The 26,779-nt window shown below is 37.7% G+C and overlaps 2 protein-coding genes across 4 annotated transcripts; one reads left to right on the top strand and one right to left on the bottom strand.

Annotated features, from left to right (window-relative positions):
• The first annotated feature begins 1,985 nt into the window (after positions 1–1,985).
• LOC131323247 (ATPase GET3A) lies at positions 1,986–11,188 on the top strand. Of its 2 annotated transcripts, XM_058354949.1 has the most exons (8): positions 2,013–2,193; positions 2,279–2,569; positions 4,366–4,490; positions 5,260–5,410; positions 5,930–6,040; positions 9,174–9,312; positions 9,401–9,516; positions 10,528–11,188. In XM_058354949.1, exons 2-8 carry the CDS (start codon positions 2,309–2,311, stop codon positions 10,702–10,704), a joined length of 1,080 nt encoding a protein of 359 aa, XP_058210932.1. In that variant the 5' UTR covers positions 2,013–2,193; positions 2,279–2,308; the 3' UTR covers positions 10,705–11,188. The 2 variants fall into 2 exon arrangements, with proteins under 2 accessions (XP_058210921.1, XP_058210932.1); XM_058354938.1 differs by having other exon boundaries at positions 1,986–2,569.
• A 5,467-nt stretch (positions 11,189–16,655) lies between these two features.
• On the bottom strand, positions 16,656–25,382 carry LOC131323231 (phospholipase D gamma 1-like). 2 transcript variants are annotated; one of them, XM_058354925.1, is made up of 10 exons: positions 23,288–25,382; positions 22,425–22,541; positions 21,377–21,571; positions 20,862–21,110; positions 20,204–20,272; positions 19,977–20,124; positions 19,067–19,215; positions 18,389–18,562; positions 17,573–17,770; positions 16,656–17,209 (listed from the first exon to the last, which is right to left on the bottom strand). In XM_058354925.1, exons 1-10 carry the CDS (start codon positions 24,938–24,940, stop codon positions 16,916–16,918), a joined length of 3,246 nt encoding a protein of 1,081 aa, XP_058210908.1. In that variant the 5' UTR covers positions 24,941–25,382; the 3' UTR covers positions 16,656–16,915. The 2 variants fall into 2 exon arrangements, with proteins under 2 accessions (XP_058210908.1, XP_058210912.1); XM_058354929.1 differs by lacking the exons at positions 16,656–17,209; positions 17,573–17,770 and having other exon boundaries at positions 19,099–19,215.
• Between the last annotated feature and the right edge of the window lie 1,397 nt (positions 25,383–26,779).

Below are 26,779 nucleotides of genomic sequence, written 5' to 3'. Positions count from 1 at the left end.
CACATTCGGAAAAAAATGTGGTTTGTTGTCGATCAAAGATCATTGGACAATATTATATGAAGATAAAGCCACATGTATCACTTAGATCAAAGGAGGTTATATCAAAGGAGACAGAACTAAGCACATATCACCAAATTTTCTTTTGCACTCATGACCTCCAAAAAAATGATGACATTAATGTTCAGCAGATACAGTCTAGTGACAGTCTGGCAGACTTATTCACCAAGGCGTTACCAACCACAACATTCAAGAAGTTCGTTAACGATATTGGAATGCGTCAACTCAAAGATTTATTTTGCAGTGTTGAGGGGGAGTCAACAACTTGAAGATGATTGCACTCTTTTTCTTTAGTCTAAGATTTTGTCCCACTGGGTTTTTCTTAGCAAGGTTTTAATGAGGCAATCTGAAGACTGAAGCCATATTACAAGAGACACAAGAATACTGCATTCTGTTTCCTTCGTCAAAGGTTTTTCCCACAGGGTTTTCTTTGGCAAGCTTCTAACGAGGTATATTCTTCATCGATGGTCATTCAAAGGAGAGTATTGAAAATTTAGCAGGAAACAGTGTTTACTTCAATAGTATTACAGATAACATAGTAGTTGTAAGAGTATTTTTATTTATTAGGTTGTCTCATTTCATTGTCTATATAAGGCTGTATATAGACAATCGAAATTGTAACTGAGAAAGAGAGAAAGAAAAGAAAAGAGCAGAAAGGTGAGAAACGCTCATATAATATAATAGGTCCAGAAGACCTATTTTGCTCTTGATGGTTCTTGAAGTAACTATCTTTCTATATAGTTGTGTCCACTTTTAATTTAGTTTATGCAATCTTTATTTATATTGCATTAGTTTTATAACATACCCTTAGTTTTACAATAGTCATAGTTATGATCAATTTATCATATAAAGCCGTATATACGTATATATGGAGACAAATTTCCATACGATAAATTTATCATATTTATCACGATTAAAATTTAGAAATTTTAATTTACATTTTTTGAAAATTAAATTAATATTTTTTGCATTTATTTTAAATTTTGATTTGAGTTTTTAGGATATGAAATATCGCAGAAAGAAGATTAAGATATAGAAGAATTTGAATAATAAGTGACCTAAAATTTTAAGAGTGACCTAAAATTTTAAGAAAGAGAATATTAGGGATGGAAGGTTGGAATAGAGAAAAATTAGGAAGATTAGGAGAGAGAAGCAAAATTTTGGACTTATTTAATTATTGGAATGAAAACTTAACCACCAAAAGTGACCAGGATGAAAACATGAGTGCCTCTATGACGGAACTAATTAATATAAAAATATAGTTTTCAGTGCTAGATTATCAGTTTTGATTTGAACATATTATCTTTAAAAGTATTCTTTGAAAAGATATTATATGTGAGTGTTTACTCTTTGTGTAAATTACCCTTTTTAGCTATAAATAATTTTTAGAATTATTAATTTAATTTTTTTTATTGATGCTTTGACCTCACTAATTTGTTAGCATATTTTTTATTTAGAAAAATACGTAAGATAAATGCTTCTTTCATTAGTCGCACATAGAGCGGTCCATATAGTATGAAGGAGATAAGAAATAGAATCGTAAATGTTGATGTCGAGAATATTGCACTGAAAAAAATTCTTAAAAAAAGTAGAGAAAAGAAGAACCGCTTTCTTGCGCATGTTTGCCTGACAAACAATTTCGTAGAAAAAGAAAAAAAAACAAACTATTGCATGAAAGTGTTTTTTAATGAAAAATCAAAACTAAGTCCTAAAACTTCTTGATAAATGAACACAAACAAAATTACAAAAAATTAATTTTCCTATTCTTTGTCATCTATTCTGCAAGGATCCGGTTATGTTGTCCCTGTAGAGTCCCATTTGCTCCCAGCCCTTGGATCTATCTGTTAACATCTTCAAAAGTTAATAAAAAAAAATTTCGCCGTTAAAAAAATAAAAAAATACGGGGCACATAACATAGGCGGTGGTAATCGAATATTTTTGTTGTGACGATTTACGACAGGTGGTTTGCAGTCGGACAAGGTCCTTTGCCAAACCCGAACCAACCGTGGCACATCGCTTCCAAACACCTCTCTCTCTCTCTCTCTCTCTCTCTGCCGTAGCTGCATCAGAAATTTTCTCCCGGACAGACCCACGCAACAAATCAGAATTCGAATCCAAACCTTTTTTTTGTTTGGGGTAATTGGATTCCTAACTTTCTTCTGGATCCAACTGTGTTCCAAAAACTTCTATACTTTTGATACATCTACACACCCCATTCCAGAGCGCGAGAGAGCTGTGGATAGATAGATAGATGGCTTCAAATCAGGAAATACCAGAAGGGACGGTACAGAACGTGCTGGATCAGGAGACTCTCAAGTGGGTCTTCGTCGGTGGGAAAGGCGGCGTGGGAAAGACCACGTGCAGCTCAATCCTCTCCATCCTCCTCGCTAGGGTTCGATCCTCCGTCCTCATCATCTCCACCGACCCCGCCCACAATCTCAGCGACGCCTTCCAACAGCGATTCACCAAAACCCCCACTCTCGTTAATGGCTTCAACAATTTGTACGCCATGGTATTGCTCTCTGTTGCTTTTTCACTCTTACTTTATTTGCTTTGTTGGCTTATTTTTCTTTCCAATAGCTCATGAATTTTGAGGGTCTTCTACAGGGCTGCTAAACGTACCAAGCTATGCGAGTCTGAGCTCCTGTTCGTTCGATGAAAGCTTGTTCAAGATTGGTTTGTTACATAAATAAACCAAGCTTGAACATATATGGACTGACCTCATTTTAGGAGTTTTTTAACATGAGACCTAGAAGCGAGCAAAATCCCAACGTCCACTAGCAGGGTATTAATTAAAAGGGGAAGCCCCGTATGGACTAACCTCATTGTTGGAGGTTTTTAACCTTGACTACCAGGTCAACCCCTCTGGGTTGTTGTGGTTCATTTTCTTGGTCCATTTGCAGTCCTGGTTTTGATGAATTTTAAGGGTGATAAGTATATTTCTCTTTTTTGGAGCAAATTGTGGGCCTTGGGTAACTTAAGGTATTACCAAATAGGCCAATACCCGGTTCATGATTATAGGTTTATACATCATTGTCGCGTGGACATATGGAAATTTTTGGGGCCATTTGTTGATTTGGTGGTTGTTACTTTGTGCATGCGTGTTGGATCGATTAACTTTGAGGACCTTCAATGTTTCATACCCTCATTTTTGGAGCAAATTTTGTATGGTGTTCGGGTTTGATCGGTAGGGTTAGGCTTGTCCTTTGGTTTGGTCTCTGGTCCTCCGTTCGCCTTCCGCGTGACCTGCAAGAAGTTGAGTGGCTGTGGACAGCTGGTCGACCTTCCGACAATCAAGTCAGTATGGGAAGGAGAAAGTAAGTCTGAGTTAGAGTGAAATGGCATACCTCTTTAGGTTTACTTCCCTTTCCTTATATAGGCCTCACTTGACTTGCTCACCAAGTAAGCGCGTGGAGGCCTCACATGTGCACACCTGATAAGGCATTTACAGAGCACTTGACCGCAATGATGACACACGTGCTGTAACCACCTCGGCCTGCGTCATGATGACACACATGGCTAAGTGGTTAGGTGCACATGGACAAGGCATCCCCGTTGTTATGGGATCCGAGCCGATTCGTAGTGACACCGAGCTATGTGTACTCGAAGAGTCTTGAACATGCCACTGGGCAAACCTACCGGCCGAGTGAAGTGACCCCGAGCTGCAAGACCCATCCTAGCGGAGCAACATGGTCACACTTGAGGAGTGTGGTTCGGGCGTGGTCCGAGCCACATAATTCGGGCCACTACATTTTGGGCCTTCAGTAACTTAAGATGACATCAGGTCATGATTATCGTTTTTCATATCATTGTCATGTGTTCATGTAGAAATTTGGGGCTTTTGTTGATTTGATTAGTAGCACATTACTCATGCATGTGTAATTTTGGGGTGGAGCAACGTGGTTTTCTTGTGTATTTTTCGGTGCACGCAGTTTAGTGCTTCAAACACAGTTACGGTGCCCTGTTTGCTCTCTCTCTGTCTCTCGTTCACAATATTGGTTTTGTTAATGTTCAGGTAGTACATTTCTGTGTGCAGATAATAATGGCCCAAGGTTCAGTGACCTGGTTTCCATTGTCAACGAAAGGGTTGGCCCTTAGTTGGGAATTTGTGGCTTTTCTCATTTACTAGAAGTGTAGAACGATAAAGTTGCATGGGTGTTAGGACTTTTTTTCATCAGTTTCATCTGCAAGTACTTGACAATGCTCCAGTTATTTGGTTTTTCCTGTGCAACGTGATCTTTTTGTTGTCGCACTTCTGTTTCATATTATTTAGTTTCAAGTTTCTATGGTTTGGTTTGGGACTTATAGGAGGTGGATCCAAATGTGGAGCATGAAGAGGCACCTGGTTCAGATGGAATGGATGGTTTTTTGTCTGATCTAGCAAATGCAATTCCCGGCATTGATGAGGCTATGAGCTTTGCTGAAATGCTTAAGTAAGCTTCATGTTGGATGTTAAGATATGACACGGTAGTTATATAAACATACAATATCTTGATTCTTGAGTCACGAGCATTTGATTGATATTGTATGTTGGATTGAGATAGGAAATGCTCAACCAATTTGTACTCCACAAGCTAAGTTAAATGATTCTCTTTATCTAGTTATAACGTATTAAACAATTCTGTGTCCAGAGGAAAAGAAAATATAATGTGAAGGGCAGAAGTTCCAATGGAAAGCAATTCTGCCTCCGTAAAGAAAGCAAAAATTAAAAATAAAAATTAACCACTTGTTTTGTCCCACCAAGCTGATTAATGACTGAAATTCTAACTGGTGGCTCTTAAATGATTGGATATGTGCAGTGTATAAAACAGCCTTTTGCTGCTTTAGTTGCTCTCTCTCTCCCTCTCTCTCTCTCTCTCGATTCGGCTACCGTATCCCAGTTATGGCAAGTTTTCTTAACAATTCGTAATGGTGGCACTCACATATCCAATGATATCTCCAGTTTCGAAGTTTTGGTGCTGTGAGCCTGTTGGTGTATCCGCTTGAATGTGTTGCTTTATTCAATCAGTCTGAATTTATAACTATCTATTCCCTACATGATACTGAGACATTTGGTGTATGTGTGTGCGTGTGCGTGTGCGTGTCATGCATGCGTGTCATGCATGCATCCTTTGAGTCTGTGGATTGTCCTGTGCTTGGCATGTTAGTTGTCAATCCTTTTCTTTCTTTGTTTTTACAAATGCTTTCATTTTGTTGCTGCAGATTGGTCCAAACAATGGATTATTCTGTAATTGTATTTGATACAGCTCCCACTGGCCATACTTTGCGGCTCTTGCAATTTCCATCAACATTGGAGAAGGGGCTTGCCAAAGTGATGACCTTAAAGAACAAATTTGGTGGCTTGTTAAGTCAGGTAAATTTATTTTTTTTAATGGCGAAGTCGGGTATTGTTTCCCTTGTTTTGAAACCCAAAGACATAATTGTGTATGTATCCAATCAATTTTTATCTGTTTTACCTTAATGAAGTCACATTTTTTGTTCACTGGAATGAAGATTCTCTCAGAGGGAGGGTAAAAGAACTTCACATGCAAAAATGATACATGCGTGATTCACTTGCTGACCTGTGCATTGACTAGACCCTTTTTTTCCATTGGAAAACAATTTCGCATGCCTTCTCCGGTTCCAGTCAGTTAAAAATGCATGATGCTGAAATTTATTTGTATTAGGTAATAGTGATGTTAGACATGGACCTGTAGTCTTTTTCCTATATGATTTGACATTTCTTGATTTCTGCATCTTTTTTGGTAGATAATGCTCAATTTTTTTATGAACTTAAACTCTTAAGCTAAGGCTTGTATTTTTGTTTTAAATGTTGTTGGTAACTTGATTATGTGGCTGATTAGATTTGGTAATAATCATAATATTATGTCAGATGACAAGCCTTTTTGGTGTTGGTGATGAATTCGGTGAGGATGCAATCTTGGGAAAGCTTGAGGGCATGAAAGATGTGATTGAACAAGTCAACAAACAGTTCAAGGATCCAGTAAGATCTTACATTCAAGTTTTCCTTTAATTAGAATGCGTTGTATATGTGTTGCCGTTTGTTGTAGGACATAACAGAAGAAAGACTGAACAATAAACAGAGAAATGCACTTAATATAGAAAAATGAACTCAACAAGAGAGAAACAGAGAGTCAAACTCCTGAAAGAACTCATTATTATCCAGCCTTTACAGTCACACAAATGTTGTGGGGTAGTTAGTGGCTATTTTAAAAGGTAGGCTTTATCACAACCTATGTTAAGATAATGCTAGGAAATTTGATTTGAAATGAATTTGGTTTAGTTTTTAGGTAAAAAACCATGCTTAATAGACGGCTTGGCCTTTATGTTGCCCTTGACGTTGCAGTAGGATCTGAACGTGTGGTCGTAGAAAAGCATAGCAAGTATATCATGTGTTTGGTGCAGCTTTTCTAGGACTTGGAAAGGCTTCTTTCCCTAGGATGAACCCATAACTCTTAAGCTCTGTTTGGATGCCAAGGTGGCATAGTTAGGGTTCTAATAGGAAATTCCTTACCACTATTGAGATGTCCTCTTTCGAGCTTCCCATTTCTTTTATGTTAATATATATGAATGAGTTCGGTTTTAAAAAGAAAACTGTATGGATGAGGGAAGGATTTGGTGTGGGCACAGTATCCTATCCACCATCTGTGTGAAGGTATACAAAAGCTTTCTGTTTCTTCTGGTTGTTTGTTTTTGGAACTTTTTTTTGGTTTTGGATTTCATTTTTTGTTTTTGTTTTTTTTTTTTGGGGGGGGGGGGGGGGGGGGGGGGTTGTTGGGGAAGGGGTGTATGCAAATCTAAATTTTTGGGAAATAATACTGAAGATCTGTCTACTTTTTACTATGGGTTAAATACCTAGACACCCCTCGAAGTTAACCTCTGTCTCGCTCACCCCCTCTTAGAATTTCGCCTATGGAGAGACCCCCTCATTAAAGTTTTATTATCCCGTACACCCCTTCCGTTGGGGTTCTGTCTAGAACCGTTAAAAATTTCACCTAAATTCTGTTAAAAGTGAGAAAATATTCCAATATTGCCCTTATCTATTTCCTTCAACATCTCCGAAATTACCACCACCAGCCACCCCAATCACCACCACACATAATTTTCTGCAAAAAAAAAAAGCATTTGATACGCTCAATCCAGATCCCAACAAAAACGAACTACAATTCGATCAACACTAATCAACACTGTAACACCTAATGAGGTGAATTTACCACAGATCTTTGATTTGGACTTGATGAATGGATTTAGCAAATAAAGGCAAACTATTTACCTCAAATCTGGTAAAGTAAAACGGTAAATCAAACTGGAATACACTACCGCATAATCAATCGCCAGCAGCGGCAGCAAGGGATGAACATGTAGAGAGAGAGAGAGAGAGAGAGAGAGAGAGAGTTTTACTGCGGTCTGGTAGCGGTGATGTGAGGTGTTCGTGAACAAATGGGGTTGTGCGGCAGGGGCGATTTAAGGAGTACTTGAGGGCAGCAGCAGTTTTGCTGCGTTTGAGGGGCTGAGATGGGGTTCAGAACAGAGGTGGGTTTCTTCGGTGTCGGCGGCTAAGGCTTTCTGAATAGGGTATCGATAGCGGCGGCGGTGGCATCTGGCTAGGTTTTGATTCTTACGATGGTGGATGTGGTGGTTCTGGGTGGCTAAGGCGATGGAGAACGTGGTGGTGGTGATGGGCGGCAGTGGAGGACATGGTGGTGGTGATGGGTGGCAGTGGAGGACGTGGTGGTGATTCTTAGGTTAATTAGTGTTAGGGTTAGGAAGAGAGAGGAGTAGGAAAGGAGATGGAGAGTGTGGGTAGGTATATATACATAAGGGCAAAATAGTCTTTTTATGCATTCCGTCCAACGGAGTTAGGTCCTCCAAATGAAAGAAGGGGTGAGCGAGACAAAGAGGTAAACTTCAAGGGGTGTCTAGGTATTTAACCCTTTTACTATTGTCTTGTTAGTCTCAATAAAAAGCAATGATTGTTTTAAGTTTATTATATTAAAATCATTTACATAAATTTCATAAATTTGATTCTCTAAATTTAATTTGAGTTCCCAAATATGGTCAAAACCGTGGAAATTGGGAGTAGAAGAAAGAAAATGAAATCGTAAATGGTACTACCACTCCTCCAGGTTCGGAATCATGCATTTGAGATTGGGAGCATCATATGGAATAGTATAAGTTTCTCAAGAAATTGGAATTGTAATAGGTGCTTTGTTTTCTCACGAGGGCGTGATACATGAGTCAATTTTTTGGTGATTTGAGATAGACATCTAATGTTCCTTGATGTTTAGCTTTTTCTTTTTTTCCTCTTTCTCCAGTTTTCAAAGTTCAGTTTAAAAAACTGAAATAGGCTGCTTCCTGGAAAACAATATTGTTGTTTCCTTTTCTTTTTGTCTTGTTTTCATATGAGCATTACTAAGAGTTGTCAAGTAACTTAAGTAATGCTGGTTCTGGTGAATTTTCCGGTATTTTTACTTTGTGACTTGTTCTGTACTGTGGAATACAGTGCCATAATAAGTTATATAATGTCCTTCTTCTTTTTAGAATGACCACTATTCTATTTTTTACTAGTGTAGCCGGAGGGTTTGTTAGGATGGCTTGGTGAGCAAGCAAAATTCCCAGATCTTTCTTTGTCCTTTTCTCCTGTTACCTACATTACAATTTCCTTCATAAAGTCAAGAAAAGCAAGACGGGGAAGAGATACCTGTAAATTAGTCTGACTAATGCGTGGTAATAGTAGATCAAGGACTTCTGCTTAGATTCTTAATAAGAATAAGACTCGGATAAGGGTATGAGATCTGTGTCTACAGTTGGACAATAGCATAGCATCACAAGATACGCATAATTCTCCTATAATATGCATGAAAGGTTTAAGACAACTAGCAAACACCATTCAAGTTAAAGAATAGAAATTATATTGGACGGATTTTAAATATTCTGGCCTCGGCCCGTATCCATGAAATAGAAATTAGATATACTTGATACTTAGACACATGTCCACACACGATATCTGTACCCAGGTCCATGTAACATAGCCGCTATTATATAGAAGAGTGCAATCTTTCTTATTCTCGGCATGTTAGAGACATTTTTCTAATGCTTCACATTTCTGTTGACAGGACTTGACAACCTTTGTCTGTGTTTGCATCCCAGAGTTCCTCTCTTTATACGAAACGGAGAGACTAGTGCAGGAACTCACAAAATTTGAGATAGACACTCACAACATCATTATTAACCAAGTGCTTTTTGAAGAAGACGGTACACTTTTTAATACAGCTGTTCTGTTCACCTATATACTGTTTTAAATGGAAAAGCAAACTATTTATTGGTCTTTCTGTTATTGTAGCTGTTGAATCTAAGTTACTCAAAGCTAGAATGCGTATGCAACAGAAGTACCTTGATCAGTTTTATATGCTCTATGATGATTTTAACATCACTAAGCTGCCATTGCTGCCAGAAGAGGTAAAATCACAATGTCCAGATTTTTTACATTTTAAGTTTATGAAATCTGTTCTTACCATTTACAATTTGGTAATTTATGTGTTCTTTATGAGCAAAAGTAACACGATAATTACAAGTTGCTTTTTATAGTGTGGATATATTATCCAAGATCCCGCGATGTCTGGGATTTCAAATTTTCTTACTCTGCTGAACATATGAATTTTAGTGTTAATCCCTAACCAAACCAAACCAAGCCCTGTGTCCCGATCAATTTGGGATCGGCTGAATGAATCCCATTTTTTCATTGAGCTTTGTCCAGGGGGCTACCTGTTCACTTAGATTCTTAGATTTAGTAAGCCCAAATCCTTCTGTACCACGACATCCAGAGTCAGTTTAGGTCTTCCTCTCCCCCTAGCCTTACTATCAACTACTATCATGTCACTCTTCCTTTTTTTTCTTGACTACTGCGTCTGCAGGTCTGTGGTAAATATGTCCAAACCACCTTAATCTATTTTCTTTGAACTTATCATGTATAGGTACCACTCCTCACTGTCTCATGAATAGTTTCGTTTCTAATTCTCTCTCCTAGTCTTACCACACATCTACCTCAACATCCTCATTTCAGCAACATTCATCTTACTCACTTGTTGCTTTTTGATAGGCCAACACTCCGCCCGTATAGCATTGTTGGTCGTATAACAGTTCTTAAAAATTTTCCCTTTCAATTTTAGTGTTCTCCCTAACAAAAAAAATCTGGATTAAATCAATATGCTTTAGTTATACCTTAGCTGTCTACTTTATTCTTATGGAATCCCTCCTTATCATTTACATTGTCTAATAGAGTAATTAGTGAAGTCGTCATAAGCACACATAGAAAAGTTATTCTGTCATAGACTCATAGTATCAACAAATTATAATTCAGCGTATCCAAGATCTTGATTATGTTTGGGATCCTGAATTTTCTTACTATGTACAGTTGAAGGGATTTCACTGCTTTGTCAACCCTCTGACAAAAAGATCTGGATTTTACAGGTTTGTGGTGTAGAATCGCTCAAATCATTTTCCCGAAATTTTGTATCACCATATCAACCTTCAACACATGAAGGTACGGTGGAAGAGCTGGAGAAGAGAGTATCAACACTTAGGGAACAGTTGAAAGATGCAGAAGCAGAGCTAGAAAGACTCAGAAAAGGAAAGCAAAAGGCCTAATACGAGTGAAAGTACAGGTCCAACCATACTCTCAGTAGCTGCTTTGGTTTAGCTACATTTCATACTCTGTTCCATGGGATTGTATTTGGATCGTGCATTGGTGAAGGGATTTATGAAGGAAAAGATAAATGGTAGGGTAAACCTAGCTTTTTTACTCCCCATTGTTATCTTTCCTTCATTTTGTACTTCCCTCCTAAAATCCCTGTGCAAATCAACCGTCCTACAAAGCTTAATGGTTGGAAACCTCATTCATTATTTTGTTTTATAGTTTCTCCCCGTTGTGCTTCTTTTCTTTTCTTTTTGGGCGGAAGGGTGGTGAGATAAATGGCGTAATTTGACATTGGTTTGTGTTATTAGGAAGTGATAGTAATTCTTGAATAATGTGTTAAATGATTGTACACTTGAAACATTCACTGCTTCAACCATGAACGAGCTCATTCTTGGAAATTAAATAATAATTTAGTTGGCTTTGGTTTCGACTCCAGGGGCATTGCAATTTCTTGTAACTTTGTCATTTAGGGAACTGAAGCATTTCGATGGATGTCTGTTTCTGTAAGGTAGCAGTGCAAATTACCTTTCATATTATGTTAAATTCATTCAGAAGCAATGATTCAAGCCTTGCTGGAATTGTGCCCAACTTCAGCTGGAGAATTGGCTGGTTCAGTTTCTGTTCATATATTTCCTTGCATGCTGGTGCGGATCAGGAAAAAATAAATAAAAATCTGTGCATGCTAGTTGATCAGTTTTTCCCATTTGGTTCTTCAGAAAGCAGATCCTGGAAGAGAACTCCGTGCCAATGAGTTTGTGGCACAAGATTCCTTCGGGGATATGACCTTTACCACAACGATGCTATCCATAGGTCATATTATTTCATGGATTGGATTTCACAACTGTTTATTTACGAAGAAAATGTCACGGTAATAAAAGCTAAAAGTGCATGGAAGGGAATGGGGATTAAGTCACCATGGGGTGTACCTTTGAGTCATGTTTGATCATAAATATTCAATCTCCTTCAGAATTGGTTGTTACCAAATATTCTCTTTTATCGTGTTAGTTTTTCGGGTTAATTTACAGAAGTTCTATAAGATTGGCCCTTGAAGAAAAAAAATTCTTAAATTAAGTACATATTTGTGGAAACACTCCATAGAATTCCAAGTTATCAACAATTTTTTAGTTTCGCGTGTATAAATACACAAACTTAGATCAACCAAGTAGCAATATTTAACCATTAAATGTATTTTTTTGTTACTTCTATAGACATACACTTGTTCGAGTCCTTACTATGTATGAATTATATGAATTATGTGTCCGCCACTGGTGATATTATTAATCGCTCACGAATAGTCCAATGGCAGTAGATATCCTGTCTAACTTAAGTTACTTTAGTAATAAAATCCCGCCAAACTAACATGCCCAGTGTAGTGAAGGAACATATCATGATTCATGCATGGTTGCAAGTAGCAAAAACAGCCCAAAATCACTTGTCCGACTCCCTAATAATACACCCTAGAATATTTCCAGGATTTAGTGATTACCATCTTTACTGTCCCTTCCTTTTGTATGATTGCTGCAACATATCAGAAGTTTACACCTACTCCTACTTTACGAAAGCTACATGCCAAACATTAAATTTGAGCAATGCTACGGTGATCATATTTGTTCATCACATTTTGGCAATCACATGTCACCATTATATAGGTAGAATGTGCTCCATTACATATGGCAAATGAGACAAATTCTACCAATACATTGATAATACATCACATGGTATCCAAAATGATCGCCGAATGTGATTACCAAATACTAATGTTTAACTTTTCTAGTCCATGCTAATCCTTTCCACAAATTTTTTTGAGAGGATTTTGAATAGTACACAAATCCCTTAAATCATGCCTATCGTATTTGACTTTAACATTTAATTGAAATAAACAATATTGTAACGCCCCTAATTTTGGGAACGTTAAATAAATATTTTTATTAAAAACTTAAATAGGGTCTGGCTCATTATTACATCATAACTCCCATGAGAGTACTTTTATTACACAAGGGAAGGGAAACTAAGGTTTCTAACTACAGCTCTGTCTGCTCCTCTATTCTTGCCAGCTCTTCGGCTCCGAAAGCCTCCAAGGTGTATAGCTCACCCTGATCATCTACAAAGTCTGATACATTATACCAGCGTCGCCCCCAGTATAATATATCAGGGTCACCAAAGGTAACACCATGAGCTATAAGAGCTCAATAGAATAATCCATACCCATTAACCCTTAACTTACAAACAATATATCATAAAATTAACGATTTCCACATAGTACATGCATATTTAACAAAACAGTTAACAATGACACATCCATATTCACTATTCTAACGTTGGTGTCCATGATTTTCTGAGTTTCTTCTACGCGACTTGTCGTAGACCGTGTCTCCATTTTTCATATACCAAATCAACATTTCCAAAATCGTTTTTACACACCCAACCTCGGTTCCGCCGCTACGGGTTCCCGAGTATCCTCACAATGGTTTCGCCGCTCCGGGTTTCCATTCAGGGGCGGAGGGATTAAGAATCAAGGGGGGGCAGCTGACCCCGTTGCCTCCCAAATTTTTTTAGAGATCGGTATAATTTTCACCCAATTTTTACTCATTTGACCCCCCTTTAAAATTTATTTTTGCCCCAACCCATATATAAGGGTTTTGTATTTAGGAAAAAGAGGAGATAAAATAGAATTTCCACTCACAAAAATCCCCAAAACGTGAATAGCGTTTCATTGTTATTGTTATTAATATATATCTACTTTTTGATTAACTTGTTAATTTGATTGTTCCTTTCAAATAGCAACTTAGAAAAAGTGAATCATACATAGTTCAAATTTTCGACCCCACTTATCGAAAATCCTGGCTCCGCCCCCGTTCCCATTGGCACACAAATCATAGAATTTGGCATTGGCTCCTCTCCACAGATAACCAATCCGCAATTCAAAACTCTCGGTTCCGCCGCTCCGCATTCCAGAGTATCCCACAATGGTTCCACCGATCCGGGTTCCCATTTGGGCTTTTCGAAAATCATTAAAACAATTGCGTTGGCTCCTCTCCACGGATAACCAAACCACAATTCATCCCTCGGTTCCGCCGCTCCGGGTTCCCGAGTATACCACAATGGTTTCACCGCTCCGGGTTCTCATTGGGTTTTCGAAAACACACACACACACACCACACAATGGGCAAGTCTGGCCACATTGGGGTTTCAAAACCACACCTTGTCTTTAACACACCCTAGGTGTCATGTTTCTACTTTCTCAATTTTTGTGTCTCGTTACATGCATAGACTCCGCGGTAGGACTTTTTACGTATGTACACATAAAATCATTCATTGTAATCTTGAAACTAAACTAGCAAGATCATTCAACTCTATATTACTTATCATGCTCATATTATCATGTAGTCATGTTCAAATATTTAGCACACAATATAAAGCATAGTGTCACATGGACGGACACCTTTTGAGTAGATACCACTTATGCTTTATCACACATCAAACAAGTAATCCAAGTAATCACATTTACATGCTCATAACCATCCTTAAGATCAAAATACAAATACTTTCATTCAAGTCTATGTTTCCAAAATCCGTTCTATCTTCCTTTTTGGGAAGTTCAAAACAACATATGTTTTTTCGGAAAAATAAAGTCGAGTCATTCAAAATAGTCGCATCTCTTTTCAAGCTTTTAGAAAAAACACTTCTCAAATTCTCATGCATTTCAAACATACAAGCGATATACACTTTTCTATTTATACTTAGAGATAGGGGATAAGAAGATTCTACCGTTCTTCTTGGCGGTAGGGCGGCTACGGAAAAGTAAGTCGGCTATCGGACTGAGTGACTTCCTATGGTAAACTTCCGGTAGTTTCGAAAGAGAAAAGGTTTCTCTCGAAACTAGTTCTTGACTAAACCACTAAACTTTTTTTTGGATCGAGGGGGTGGTCGAGTGATGGTTTAGTGGCGACCTTGGATGAGTTTCTTGAAGAACTCAGAACAAAGGAAGAACAAGTAAGAACAAAGCAAGAACACAAGGATTTCTAGAGAGAGAAGTTGAAAGGCTTGAAGATGTGAGTTGAATGCTTGGACAAGGGTCCTATTTATAGGAAAATGAAGCTCCTCTCTCTCTCTCTCTCTCTCTCTCTCTCTCTCTCTCTCTTGATTTTTTTGTTTCATGTGTTGTCTAATCTCACCTTTTATCAAGCCATAGCCTTCCCTCACTTGTCAATCCAATTCTAGGTTCAAAATCTAGGTTATCATGAAGGGTTTTGGTCTTGTCTTGTCTTGTCCTTGGAGGGTTTACTTGCAAGGAAAGAGAAAATGATTAGCTAGGTTTATGATTATGGTAAGGCTTGCATGCATGTCAAGTCTAGGTCTTGTCAAATCTATGTATTCATTAGCAAGTCTTATTCATTTTACTCGAAGGATAAAAATTACCCTACAAACTATTGCCCAATGGTTAAAGAGGAAATGATGAGAAGGAATATTCTTTGAAAAAAATATCTTTTTGAAAGTGACATTTCAATGGAGAGAAAGAGCAATGCACTTTCTAGGAAAGTGATTTGATTAAGAAAACACAATGATGAGTGGGGAAAATGACAAGTGAATGGAAAAGAATGAATAAAGCTTCCAAGTAGCCTTTCTAGGAAATTTTTAGGGTGATATACATACATATATGTATATATGTATATGTATCTCAAGGTTACTTGTAGGAAGGAGAAATGAAGTAATGATGAATTATGGGCTACTTGATGTTACAATATATAATCATAGTTGTTTGGAAGAATAAACTTGGTCTTGGTCTTGATTAGACAAGTCCATGGTAGCACTATTTTCTAGATAATAGGAAGTCTTATTTCGATTACTCAAAGGATAAAAATTACCCCAAGAACTATTATCCAATGGGTAGAAGGTAATGATAATAAGTAAGGTCTTGAAATGACTAGTCATGAAGTATAATGATTACTTTAATTAGGGTTTGAAAAGGTTCATAAGATTCAAGGATGGTAAAAAGGTTCATCTAGGATTAGGGAAATGTAACTAGGTTGAATTGGTACTTAGGTTTCTCTAACTAATCGGTTGGAAGCTAATTCTACTTGCCAAGTAGGATTTCTAGCCAATAAATATAATTTAAAGATTTTATTTTACTCATTAGAAAAATATACAAGTGCTTCTATAAGCATACTTGTCTTTATGAAAAGGACTAAATTATCCGATGCGAAAAGATATAATTTTATAAATCTCAAATCTAATTATGACGGATTATTAGAAATTAAAAGAAATCTTAAAAAGCAAATTCTAAGTAATTAAAATAAAATTAAAATATTTAATAAAATTTTTATTTACCAAAAATCAGGGTCGTTACAAATATACTGTCATGGGCGTACTTGTCTTCTAATACCTAATTATGACCTAATTGTATCTTCATCTTTTGAAAGGGATATGTACCATAGATTCAACCTCCAATTCAACGCTACTATGTAATTGACTCAACAATAAACAAAGGAAAACTTGTATGTTTCGTTAGTTTACTTTTATTTCCTGGGAATTGAATGGGGGATAAAATACAAGAGAAATGTTTCTAAGGTGTGTTACATTACGGTAAAACAAGAGCAATGCTATGATGTCCGCATTTATAATCTTACCACTTACATTTTGGGTCTTTTTTTTAATCATTCACATCGGATAAGATAATGTTCCTATTTCACCTCAAATTGTTCAAAAGATGTTGAATGGAAGCAACCTTCCACCTCCAAGAGTGCATATGCTTGCCAGTTTCATCTTACACCAAAATACCAAACCAATCACATATACTCTTATCACTGGTACAAGATATGTAAGTATGTACATATATAATTCTTTTCCTGCTGGGGGTACCACCAGAATATTTGTTTTGACACTGTAGTTATAGACATAGCAGTACAAACAACAAAACATCACATTATCTCACAAAACTGGGTCAGGTTCAGGTAATTCTATAATGTTACAATAATCTTGTACATGTGGAAATTAGTCCCACTTTCAAAGGGGGTGGCAACCCAGAAACCAGAAAAAGCATAAAAGAAGAAAGTGGAACAACACTAATCTTCCTGCTCCTGATTCTGTTTGCATTCATCTCCATTTCAATCACTATCAACTTCACATTAGTTTACAAGAGGAATATGAACTGATGAGTAGAGATCAAATAGTTAAATTTTCTTGAATGGCAAGAAACGATCCAACGATGCGCCCACCCACATCTGGAAAATTTTCACATCCAGGAAGGGGGCTCACCTTGCCCTTATGATCAACGTCAACTGGGTACTTTAGGAGGTGGGCCCTCATCTCTGTCACCTCATCAGCCGCAAATTGTTGCCAGTTCATCTCACCCATTGATCTAACCTTTCTCACACACTCAAGACTCTCGGGTTGCATAAAGCAGTTCTCTATTGTTCCAAGATGCTCTGCCCACAGTGACATCCTGTATCCATATATCTGCAAAACATACATTCCCACACGAAAAAAAAATTGAAGGTAGGTTCCATAGGAATCTGAAATGAGTTCATGCCACCCGTCATAATGAAGATGGATTTCTGAATCTGTTGCTTTTCAGAAGTCCAAGAAGTGATCAATTACGCATTCCATTCATTTATCACAATTGTGCTCAATACTTAATCGTGTAATTCGTCCATTTTCAATTATCACAAACATAATGCAAATGCCATTCTCATGTCAAACTCATTCAGATAGCACTTAGTGCTTTCTAGAGTTGATCATTTGTGGAAAGGTTGATCAAAAGATTCAAAACCAAAAGATGAACATCAAAGAAGTAAGTATTCTTCCAATACAAATGCTAACCTGTCCCTGTGGACTACGTAGTTTTTTTGCCCAAGTATGATGAGGTTGGTACGCTCCCATTGCAATCTCAGTGTCTCTGGTGCCCTCCATTGATCGCTGATTGATGTTTGCAGACCCCAAGATTACATACTCATCGTCCACTATCATTCCTTTCGAATGAACATAAATCATGAACCTTCGGCTCTTCTGGCTCAGTGCCTGAAATCACCTTACAGAATTTACACCATAGACAAGGAGCGGAACCACTGAGATATAGATGACCATAAAAATTAAGTCACCAATTTGGACCCAGCGACTAACACTGTGTTTGGAAATTGTGGAAAGAAAGAGAAAAGAAGAGAAAGGAAAGGAACTACAGTGAAGGAGAAATCATTAACAAAATACTACTTTATTTTGTTTGATTTTGCAAAAAAAAGGGAAAGGGAAGATGAGAAAATTTAACTTTCCCTTGTTTGGTTCTGAAGAAAAGAGGAAAGAAAATAATAACTGAACAAAGAAAATGGAGGAAAAGAAAGTGAGAAGGAACATTAGTATTATTGCTTTTTCTTTGAAATTTCCCTCATTTCTAAATCAGAAACTGAACACAGAAGAAGGAAAATTACTATTCTTTCTTTCGTTTTTGTTCTCTCCCCGGGTTCCAAACACATTCATAAATATCTGAACTCACTAAACTAAAGCATCACAGACAAAATTTCTAAGACATTGTTCAATTTGAAAGAGCTCACTGTTACCGACCTGGCATCTTCTAATACTAGAACAAGAGATCAAAATCATATGCTACACAATATGTTGTTTGGAGAATAAAGAAAAGGAGACCTGAGGGGTGTTTGCCGGAGCAGAATTTTCCACAAATGAATTATCTCTGCCTGCGACTTCACGGTTGCCAAGACAGAAGAAGTTCAAATAATCTAGAGGGGTGAACGCATCCTCCAGCCCAACCTCCGCTAAAGCCTTGTAAATGGTTTCGTACATCATTTGCATTGTTTTGTTCTGTACATGATACTCCATGTTAATGCCAAATAAGGGCAAAATGGCCCTTCTTAAGTGCAATACTGGAGAAATGAATTTCATCTCTTCATCTAAATTTTCCATCTCTTTTCATTTGAATTTCCCTCCTTTCTAAATAAAAATCCATTCTTCCTTCTCTCCTTCTTTCACTAGGTTCCGAATACATTTATTAAAATCTGAACTCAATAAATCAAAGCATCACGAACATAAAGGCTGTGTCTGGATCGCGGATTTGTGAAGGAATTTCCAGGGAAAAGGAAAATGATAGGGGCCCAAAGAAATGAATTCAGATTCTTTTGATTACCAAATCCATAATCCAAACACAACCTTACTTTTGCACTGCAACGTGAACAAAACCAATGAAAACAGAAGTAGCAATTATTCTAGCACCCAAAAAAAGTCATCCATCTCCATAGCTTCCCTTAAGAAGAAAAAAAAAGTGTCACAAACTATGATATATGAGTTGAGGTCATAAGTGCTCCCTACCTGCCAAAATAAAATCCTTTGTGTAGCAGCACCTGTTGGATTGCCTTCTGGCCACATTGGGATAATAATGTAAACTGCAAACCTCTCATGTGCTCTGATTTTACTAGCAATTTTAAGGGCAATTTCCATGGGAATCAAATTGTTTGCACCTGTAGCAATGCGATATGCTCAGAATCTGTATCGGTAACAAAATTTTGACCATAAAGCTCAGGAAAGAAACTATTATTGTCATATCACCCTTTCACTACAAACATATGTACCACAGAAAAAAGAGAACATATAGACCACACCATGAACACATGACTAACAATTTCAAGGACGGTTGATTTGTCATTTCTTCATATGCTTGTTTATTTCTGCCTAATAGTAAGTGGCCAGGAGGGACTAGTTTCGTCATTTCTGGCTGTTTTCCTGCCCATTGGTTACTGAAGTATGTGTTTGTACTCAACCAAAATATAAACAAACTCACATAGACAATGAAGAGTCAACCCCTCAATGAGATCAAATAAGGAGCTTCCATAGTCATATGAAGCAGAACAGTGTAAAAAGAAGAGACATGTTGAGAGGATAACTTCTATGTTCATAATCCAAATCACCACAGATAAGATCGACTAACTCTGGTAAACCAAATTAGAGAAATCATCATTTGAGCATTTCCCTAACATCTACCGCACATCAACCACTCTCAAGTACACAAATGGTGCTTAAATTGCATCAATTTGTGGCACCTAACGAGTAGTGCCAGAATATTGTCTACGAATCACTGTGGAAAAACCAGGTACCCTGTTTAAGTTGGTCAACTCATATTCCATCGATACAGCGAAAAACAGGTAAATCAAACAGTTTAATCTGGTGTAGGTTAGCTTCAGGACTGAGAAATGATTTTTACATGTAAAGAATAGCTCCTTACCCAAATCTTTGGAGGAGTTCCAGTTGAAAGAAGACCCTATGAAATACTGATTTTCAATATAGATAAACTGCTGAGCAGCACGAATAGCCTTAACATACGCTGTATGTATGCTCATATCAATAAGTACATTCTTCCCACATATCAGGTTCTGGAGAGAAAGCAACCAATTAAATTCCAAAAAAATCAAGGCAATAATAAAACAATTATGAAACACAGTTAACGCCCACCTTGTGGATAGCTTCTTTTGGATCCTTTGGAAACCCTTTAACAGAATTTGAATCAATGGATCGAAAAATCTGCTTTTACGGAAGTCACAAAATGAGAGGAATGTAAGTACATCGTCACCACTAAACCATTTCAATTCTGACTCGTTCACTCTGAATACAATGTGGCATTGTTTGTTTGATTGGACTAATAGTGAAAAGATATGCTCCCTCCAACTCAAATTGCTGGCTGCCTGCCCCCCTACGACAAGTCGTGCAATTTTAGGATAAGATAAAGTACTTTCCTATGTAATATTTTATATTTCTTTTAGCATTAAATTAAAGAACTCGTGAAGAATTTTATTTTGGTTTTTTTTGCATGAAAGTTCTTTAATTTTTTATCTCAAAATCGCTCTACTTTTCGTAGGGGGCAAGCACTTTGGGACGGAGGGAGGAAAATCTAGGTAACTGATCTCAGATCAACAATCAGGGGCCAATAATATCCCATCCCAGGTTACATGTATCGACGTTTTGTGCGATGTAATATGTGATGGATATTTAATCCCAGCAGCAAAAGTCAAACTGGACAGGCATGTGGCCCCCTTTGATTTATAGTCCAATCCTATGCTTCAATTTAAACATACAAACTGGCCATTCCATTAGTTATATGTGAATAATCTACCTGAACATGCCAACCCTCAGGATCACTCTCACTACAGCAAGGAGCATCAGCGACCCCGATTATGTCAGGAATCCTTTCTATTCTTAGTAAAGCATCATCGTCAGACATCTTAAGTTTCTTGATACCGGAGGGTTTAGAAGCCCTACACCAGCGCTCCTCAAAGTTGGTCAGAACATCATACGCTGCTGGACCATCAATCTTAGAGTGCAAGTCATGCCATGGTTCTCTTGGACAACCAGCAACACTCCCCTGTTCCGTAACAACACACAAATGCTTACACAGAAAAAGTTTTAAAACAAGAAAGCCGCTGTTTAACTGAGAAGTGCAAGTTGTTCTTTTTTGTTGAAAAGTGGCTAGTACTATGAAACCTATGTAGCGAAGGCTAACAACCAGGACATTGCTCCTTAAGGTTGTGTCAAAATCACATAAAGAAAGAAAACTTGAAAAAAAGTAAAAATTTTAACTGTTTAGCTACTGCAAATCTGCAATGGCAAATATAAAAAGTGCAAAAGTACCGTGTAGGTAGGGTTGTGAAAGTCATCTTTATGCACAGATTGTAGGGTCCTAAGTATAGGATGCTGTGGAGTATCATATCGCCCGTTGCACAAATCAAGTCCCCCAACAAAAGCTGTGATTCTTCTTCTATTATTGCCAGCGTCAGCATCCACAATAACAGTTTTCTGATGATGTGTATAGATTGTTTCAACTTCCTGATAATAAAAAAGAGAAAATGTAATTCAATTGTCCTCATACTCACCAGATACTACAGACTGAAGAAGCATACAGGCAAAGCAAACCTCCAGCAGTCTTATTATGAGGATAATTAGCAGTTCAGGAGTTCTAGATCAAAAGGAGTTTATAGATCAGGGTAAGGATGGGAAAAGCTACAGACATTGTTCACATCATGTGGTACTTCTGGTCCAGCAGGAGAATAACTAACAAGTACCAAGCTACCACAGAACAATAAGCAAAGTAGTAGAAAAATAATAATTAAGTGATGTAAGGGGATCCTCCTGAATGCTAAGTCAGGAGAGAAACTAATTCAGAATTGAAGTTAAACCCATTATATCCATTTTCGGTAACTACACAGCACCAGTGTCCTTCTGACCTAATGGCGGCTGCAAAATGCAACCACCATGTCCTCCTCTGATCGAGATTGGACTAAGAATTAAGCTCCACTAAGTCCAGGCCTGTTATTAGCAGGAAAGAAAAGAAAAGAAAACGTCCAGGCCTGTTCTTTCCAATTATTTTCAGCTTATGCGGCTGAAAATTTTCATGCACATGCTATGGTTGACTTCAAAAGGGTAAGCTATTTGGTTTACTTCTAAGGTCACTAGTTTATTGCTTTGTGAGTTAAAAATTCTCCAAATACGCACGAAAAGATAACTTTTAGAAAGTTTACTTTTTCAAGTGGAAACAAACATGGCTAAGTTATGCTTTCTCATTGTTAGTGTCTGGTTTCCCACTGTCATAAGACTCATAGCTCATAACATAAAACAATCGCTTAGGCGGGAAAGTGTAAAGCAATAGGCATAAAAAAGAAGATTACTTATTCTATCATACCCGCTGCTTGACCCAGCTGTGCTTCTTTCCAGCAGTGCGGGGACAAAGTAGCACCTGAACTGAAGAATGCTTGAAAAATCGGCGAGTTTCTTCGTCATGTGTTTGCATGATTCCATCCTGCATTTTTCAAGAATTAGTGTCTGAAGAAAAGATAAATCTCCGAACACTTTTGGACCATAGACACGAAACCCATTATTTTGACAGGATATGTTGGGAAAAGGTTTAACTTGAGCAAATCTCAATTGTTCTTATATAAGACACAAATATGAGGATCCACATGTAGATACAGGAACATAATGCATATGCAGTCAAAGTCAACATCTTTAAATAAAGAATAATCATGTGGACAAGAATGAATATTGACAAGACATGCTATGTATGTAATGGAAACTCAAACTATCAACACATGTCTGAGGCTGGTAAACTGATCAATTTCCAAATTTAGCTGCTGCGAATACCAGTCCCATTATCTTGTGTGATCGTAAAATAAGACAACTAGTGATGCTTGTAAGTGTAACTTTGGTTCCACATGGATAAGATCACACCACAACATGGAGATTTTTTCATGAGATTTTGCACAAAGACATCTAATAATGGAGATTACTTTAATGTCAGCAAGTGGGGAAATGTACTTGATTGTCATAATGTGGCGATTAAGCGTTACTGAGTTTGCACAATGTCAAAAAGTGGAGACATTCAGTGTGCGTGTTTGCAGTTCAGGGATCAAAAGTAAACTCCATGCATATGGAGCCCTAGCAGTGAACTAGATACAAAGAACAGATCACACATCACTCCTAAAAGACACTCAAATATGTAATTGCAATCAAAGTATCTCATTATGTCATACAGGGTAGATTACTCACTGTTTTGTAACCTAAGATGCTCCTTGAAGTTGGATCATCCCAAACAAGCAACAACACTCTCACTCCTTCCTGTGACTTTGACTTCAAAAGATCTCCCAATGTGAAATCTGATGCATGACCACCATCCCTGACCAGTTTAACTTTGTGCCATACAGACCACCCAGTAATATAAATCAAACGTTGCGCTTGACGAATTGCAACAAAGATGTCATGCCAGCACTTCCCTTGCACATATTGCATCCCATTATCAAGCTTCAAATTAGGAAGGAAATCATCAGGTACGTGGGCGTCTTGATAAAGAGTCACTATTCCACCTCTCCGAAGAGGAAAATAAGGCCCAGGAACCCCAAAATAATTGGGACCCGCTCCAACTCCATGGTGATAAATACTCAATCTCTCCATCGGTGTGTATTGAATCGAGAGGCTCAAAACAGCTCCCGGTTTGCAGGGTTTTCCATTAGTGCCCAGAATTGGATAGACACCCTGGACTTTTTGCCCCGAGTATATTTGTTCTACTGGAATTGCCACAACTCCCATGAGTTGGGATCCCACAACATCACTGTCCTTAACAAGAAAGTGCACTTCAGCAGCATAATGTGCTACAGGAACATAAAACCGTTGCATCCAAATAGGGTTTTCGCTGTTACTAATGACGTAAGTCCTCCCAATCACTGCACTCGTCACCGAAATGGAGACATATGGATCACTGGTGATTTTATGAACACTGCCTTCAATCTTGGTACTCATATTCCCGGGTAGCTTGTTAAAGACATCTCCTAATGTTTTATGAAACATGTCCATGTTTGGAAGGTTTTCGGCCTTGTCAACCAAAATATCTAAGTTCCCATGTAAGAGCAAAACTTTCAAGGACCCTTTAGAAGTTGGAAACGGCACAATTTGCAAACTCTGACTATGGGGGGAGTCAAGAAATGAGGTTGAATGGGTTAAAGCAGGATGAGCAGACGAATCAATTGAACCCGAATGAGAAAACGACAAATCACCCGAATGAGAAAACGACGAATTAGAGTACCCATAAATGTCCCCTTGGGTGTCATACTTTGTACTAGAAGCGTGCAATGTAAGGGGAGAACTTGACACCGGTGGTGCTGAAGGCGCTGGTGGGGACGCAGAATTATCGGATATGCGAGCCTTAGATAAGAGATCATCTATGGGTGGATAAGGTGGTGGGTAAATGGGGCTATTATCGGAAAAACTACCAACCCAAGATGGGGCATTGGAGTAAGTTTCTGGAGGCGGATAGGACAAGGGCGCGGAGGGTTGATAATGGTGATGAGATGAACCATATGGGAAACTACTCTGGTGAGTTAGGGTTGGCTGAGGTGGGGGAGTGGAAATGGGCGGGGTTGTGTATGTTTGGTTTGATGGATAGTGAAGGGGGCCGGAATGCGAGGGAGGAGGGTACGGGTATTCCGGAGGGAAGGGATTGGAAACCGGACGGGGGTAGAGATAGGGAAGAGGGCCAGCATGAGGGTAATAAGGAGCAGGGGGATAGGCAGGAGGAGGGTATGGGCCAGAATTGAGAGGAGGGTATGGACCAGAATTGGGAGGTGGGTATGAAGGTGGAACATGAGAGTATCCAGGGGCAGGATTATTGTAAGGGTATGAAGAAGAAGGATTGTTGTAATTGTCCATTTGATGTATATGTATGGTGTTCTATTGAGGTTTTCTGTACATGTGTGAGAACAAACTTGAAAAGTGAACAATTAACACAAATACCACAAGGATAGTATATCAAAAGGGTTTGATTCTTTACACCTATTTAAGATTCTTGTTGGATTCAATTCTATAAAGATCCACAACAAAACCCAGAGAGAGAGAACAAGAAGAAGAAGAAGAAATGTTTTTGTTAATCAGTTGATCCAATATCACAAATAATACAACTCATTCTTGAGTTTCAAAAACCAAGCTAACAAGATAGAGATTTACACAGAAAGGCCAGCAGACAGAAAGAGAAAATTGGAGGCAAAGAAAAAGTACCTTCACATGGATGTTTAAATGGAACAGATGTGAAATTCCGAATCGACAAAAAGACAAAGAAGAAAGCGAGAGAGAGAGAGAGAGAGAGGGAGGGAGGAGAGAAAACGGTTGAGTGAAATTTCCCATTGGTGAAAATATTAAAACGTTATATCATTTCGGTCCCTAGTATTTTAAGCTCATCATCATCAATGCCTCACCCACTTCCACTTTTTTCAATGCAGTCCCTCTATTAAAATTCTAGAAACACGTCTCCTACAAAACCTAGGTATAGGATAATATGTAAACTCACATGCTCAATCTACACACACGTAAGATATCACAATTTTCTTTTATGCATAAATATATGAATATATACATGAATCGCATGAGAGGTAGTATATTTTATTCTCTCTTGTACATTCATCAATAGTACGACAATAGGGAGTATAAAAAGATATAACCTTTTGAGGATGGAACAAATTCATATCGGATGGTGATTAGAAATATTGTTTGTGATGGAAAACACCTCTATTTCATATTCAAAGCTACTCACATATAGCCGAACAACGTACAAGTAACAACGACAACCAAGGCCAATGCCAATATGTAAATATGTGGGGTAAGTTGATCCCATTCCAGACAGAGTAATAATGTTGTTGTATGAGTTTTGAATCAGCCTTTGGTTGACACCATCAAAATGCTCTTTGATTCCAAAAATGAGGCAAGAGCACAAAATAATGTTATTTGTATAGTGTCCAAACTTTTGACGGTTTATGTCGATGAGCTTTCCTCCCTCTCCCTCCAAAAATCATTTCAACTTCAAAACCTTTTTAGTAGAATACTTATTTAGGATTTCATTCAATTAAAAACTAAGATGTTATACTTTCACTATGGTAGTAATGCTGGCCAGCAATTGAGGGGCACAATTGTCCCAAATTAAAAAATGACTAGCGATTCAATCAGCCAAAGTGGTTCTTCTGTAAAAGGAGTAGGATATTTTGTAGAAATATTTATATGGTTGGAATTAGTTTCTTTTTATAGATTGGTAGTGTTATATATTGTTACTATTATAAAACCTTCCAGCATGTAAAGTTACTCTTGTTTCAAAATAAAGACAATTAAAGCTTGTAAATTAATGACCCTAGTGAGAATTTTTAGAGTCACGATCGACAAAAAAAATATGAGAATGTCAACTGGGGGAAGAAATTAAGAGTTTGTAACAGGATGGAGGGGAGTAAGGGCATCTCCAAAATTTTTGTAACGTACGGTCCAAATTTTAGAATTACATTTCTATTAAAAAATAAATAAAGTTTTATTTTGTGTGGTTGTGCAATTATTTATATAACATGTTGTAATGTGTGTACATATATAAGAGGGTTTGGATACATTACATATATATATATATGTATGTGCACGTTACATACATATGTATATATAGTAACCTATCGTATTATTTTCTTAAGTCAACAAGCTAGATATATCTAAAATCTATGAACAAAACATAATACTTAATAT

This window comes from Rhododendron vialii, chromosome 1a (genome assembly GCF_030253575.1).
Source record: "Rhododendron vialii isolate Sample 1 chromosome 1a, ASM3025357v1".
NCBI lineage: Eukaryota > Viridiplantae > Streptophyta > Magnoliopsida > Ericales > Ericaceae > Rhododendron > Rhododendron vialii.
This window is presented reverse-complemented; position numbering and strand designations above follow the sequence as displayed.

Excerpts from the sequence above, each read along its gene's own strand:
- LOC131323231 (XM_058354925.1), bottom strand. The coding sequence starts at position 24,940 with ATGGACAATTACAACAATCCTTCTTCTTCATACCCTTACAATAATCCT. Across the intron at positions 21,572-22,424 it reads ACAGCTGGGTCAAGCAGCGG|GAAGTTGAAACAATCTATAC; the intron begins GTATGATAGAAT and ends TTTTATTATCAG. Across the intron at positions 18,563-19,066 it reads AAAGGATTTTATTTTGGCAG|AACAAAACAATGCAAATGAT; the intron begins GTAGGGAGCACT and ends TATCATGTACAG.
- LOC131323247 (XM_058354938.1), top strand. The coding sequence starts at position 2,309 with ATGGCTTCAAATCAGGAAATACCAGAAGGGACGGTACAGAACGTGCTG. Across the intron at positions 5,411-5,929 it reads TTGGTGGCTTGTTAAGTCAG|ATGACAAGCCTTTTTGGTGT; the intron begins GTAAATTTATTT and ends ATATTATGTCAG. Across the intron at positions 6,041-9,173 it reads ACAAACAGTTCAAGGATCCA|GACTTGACAACCTTTGTCTG; the intron begins GTAAGATCTTAC and ends TTCTGTTGACAG.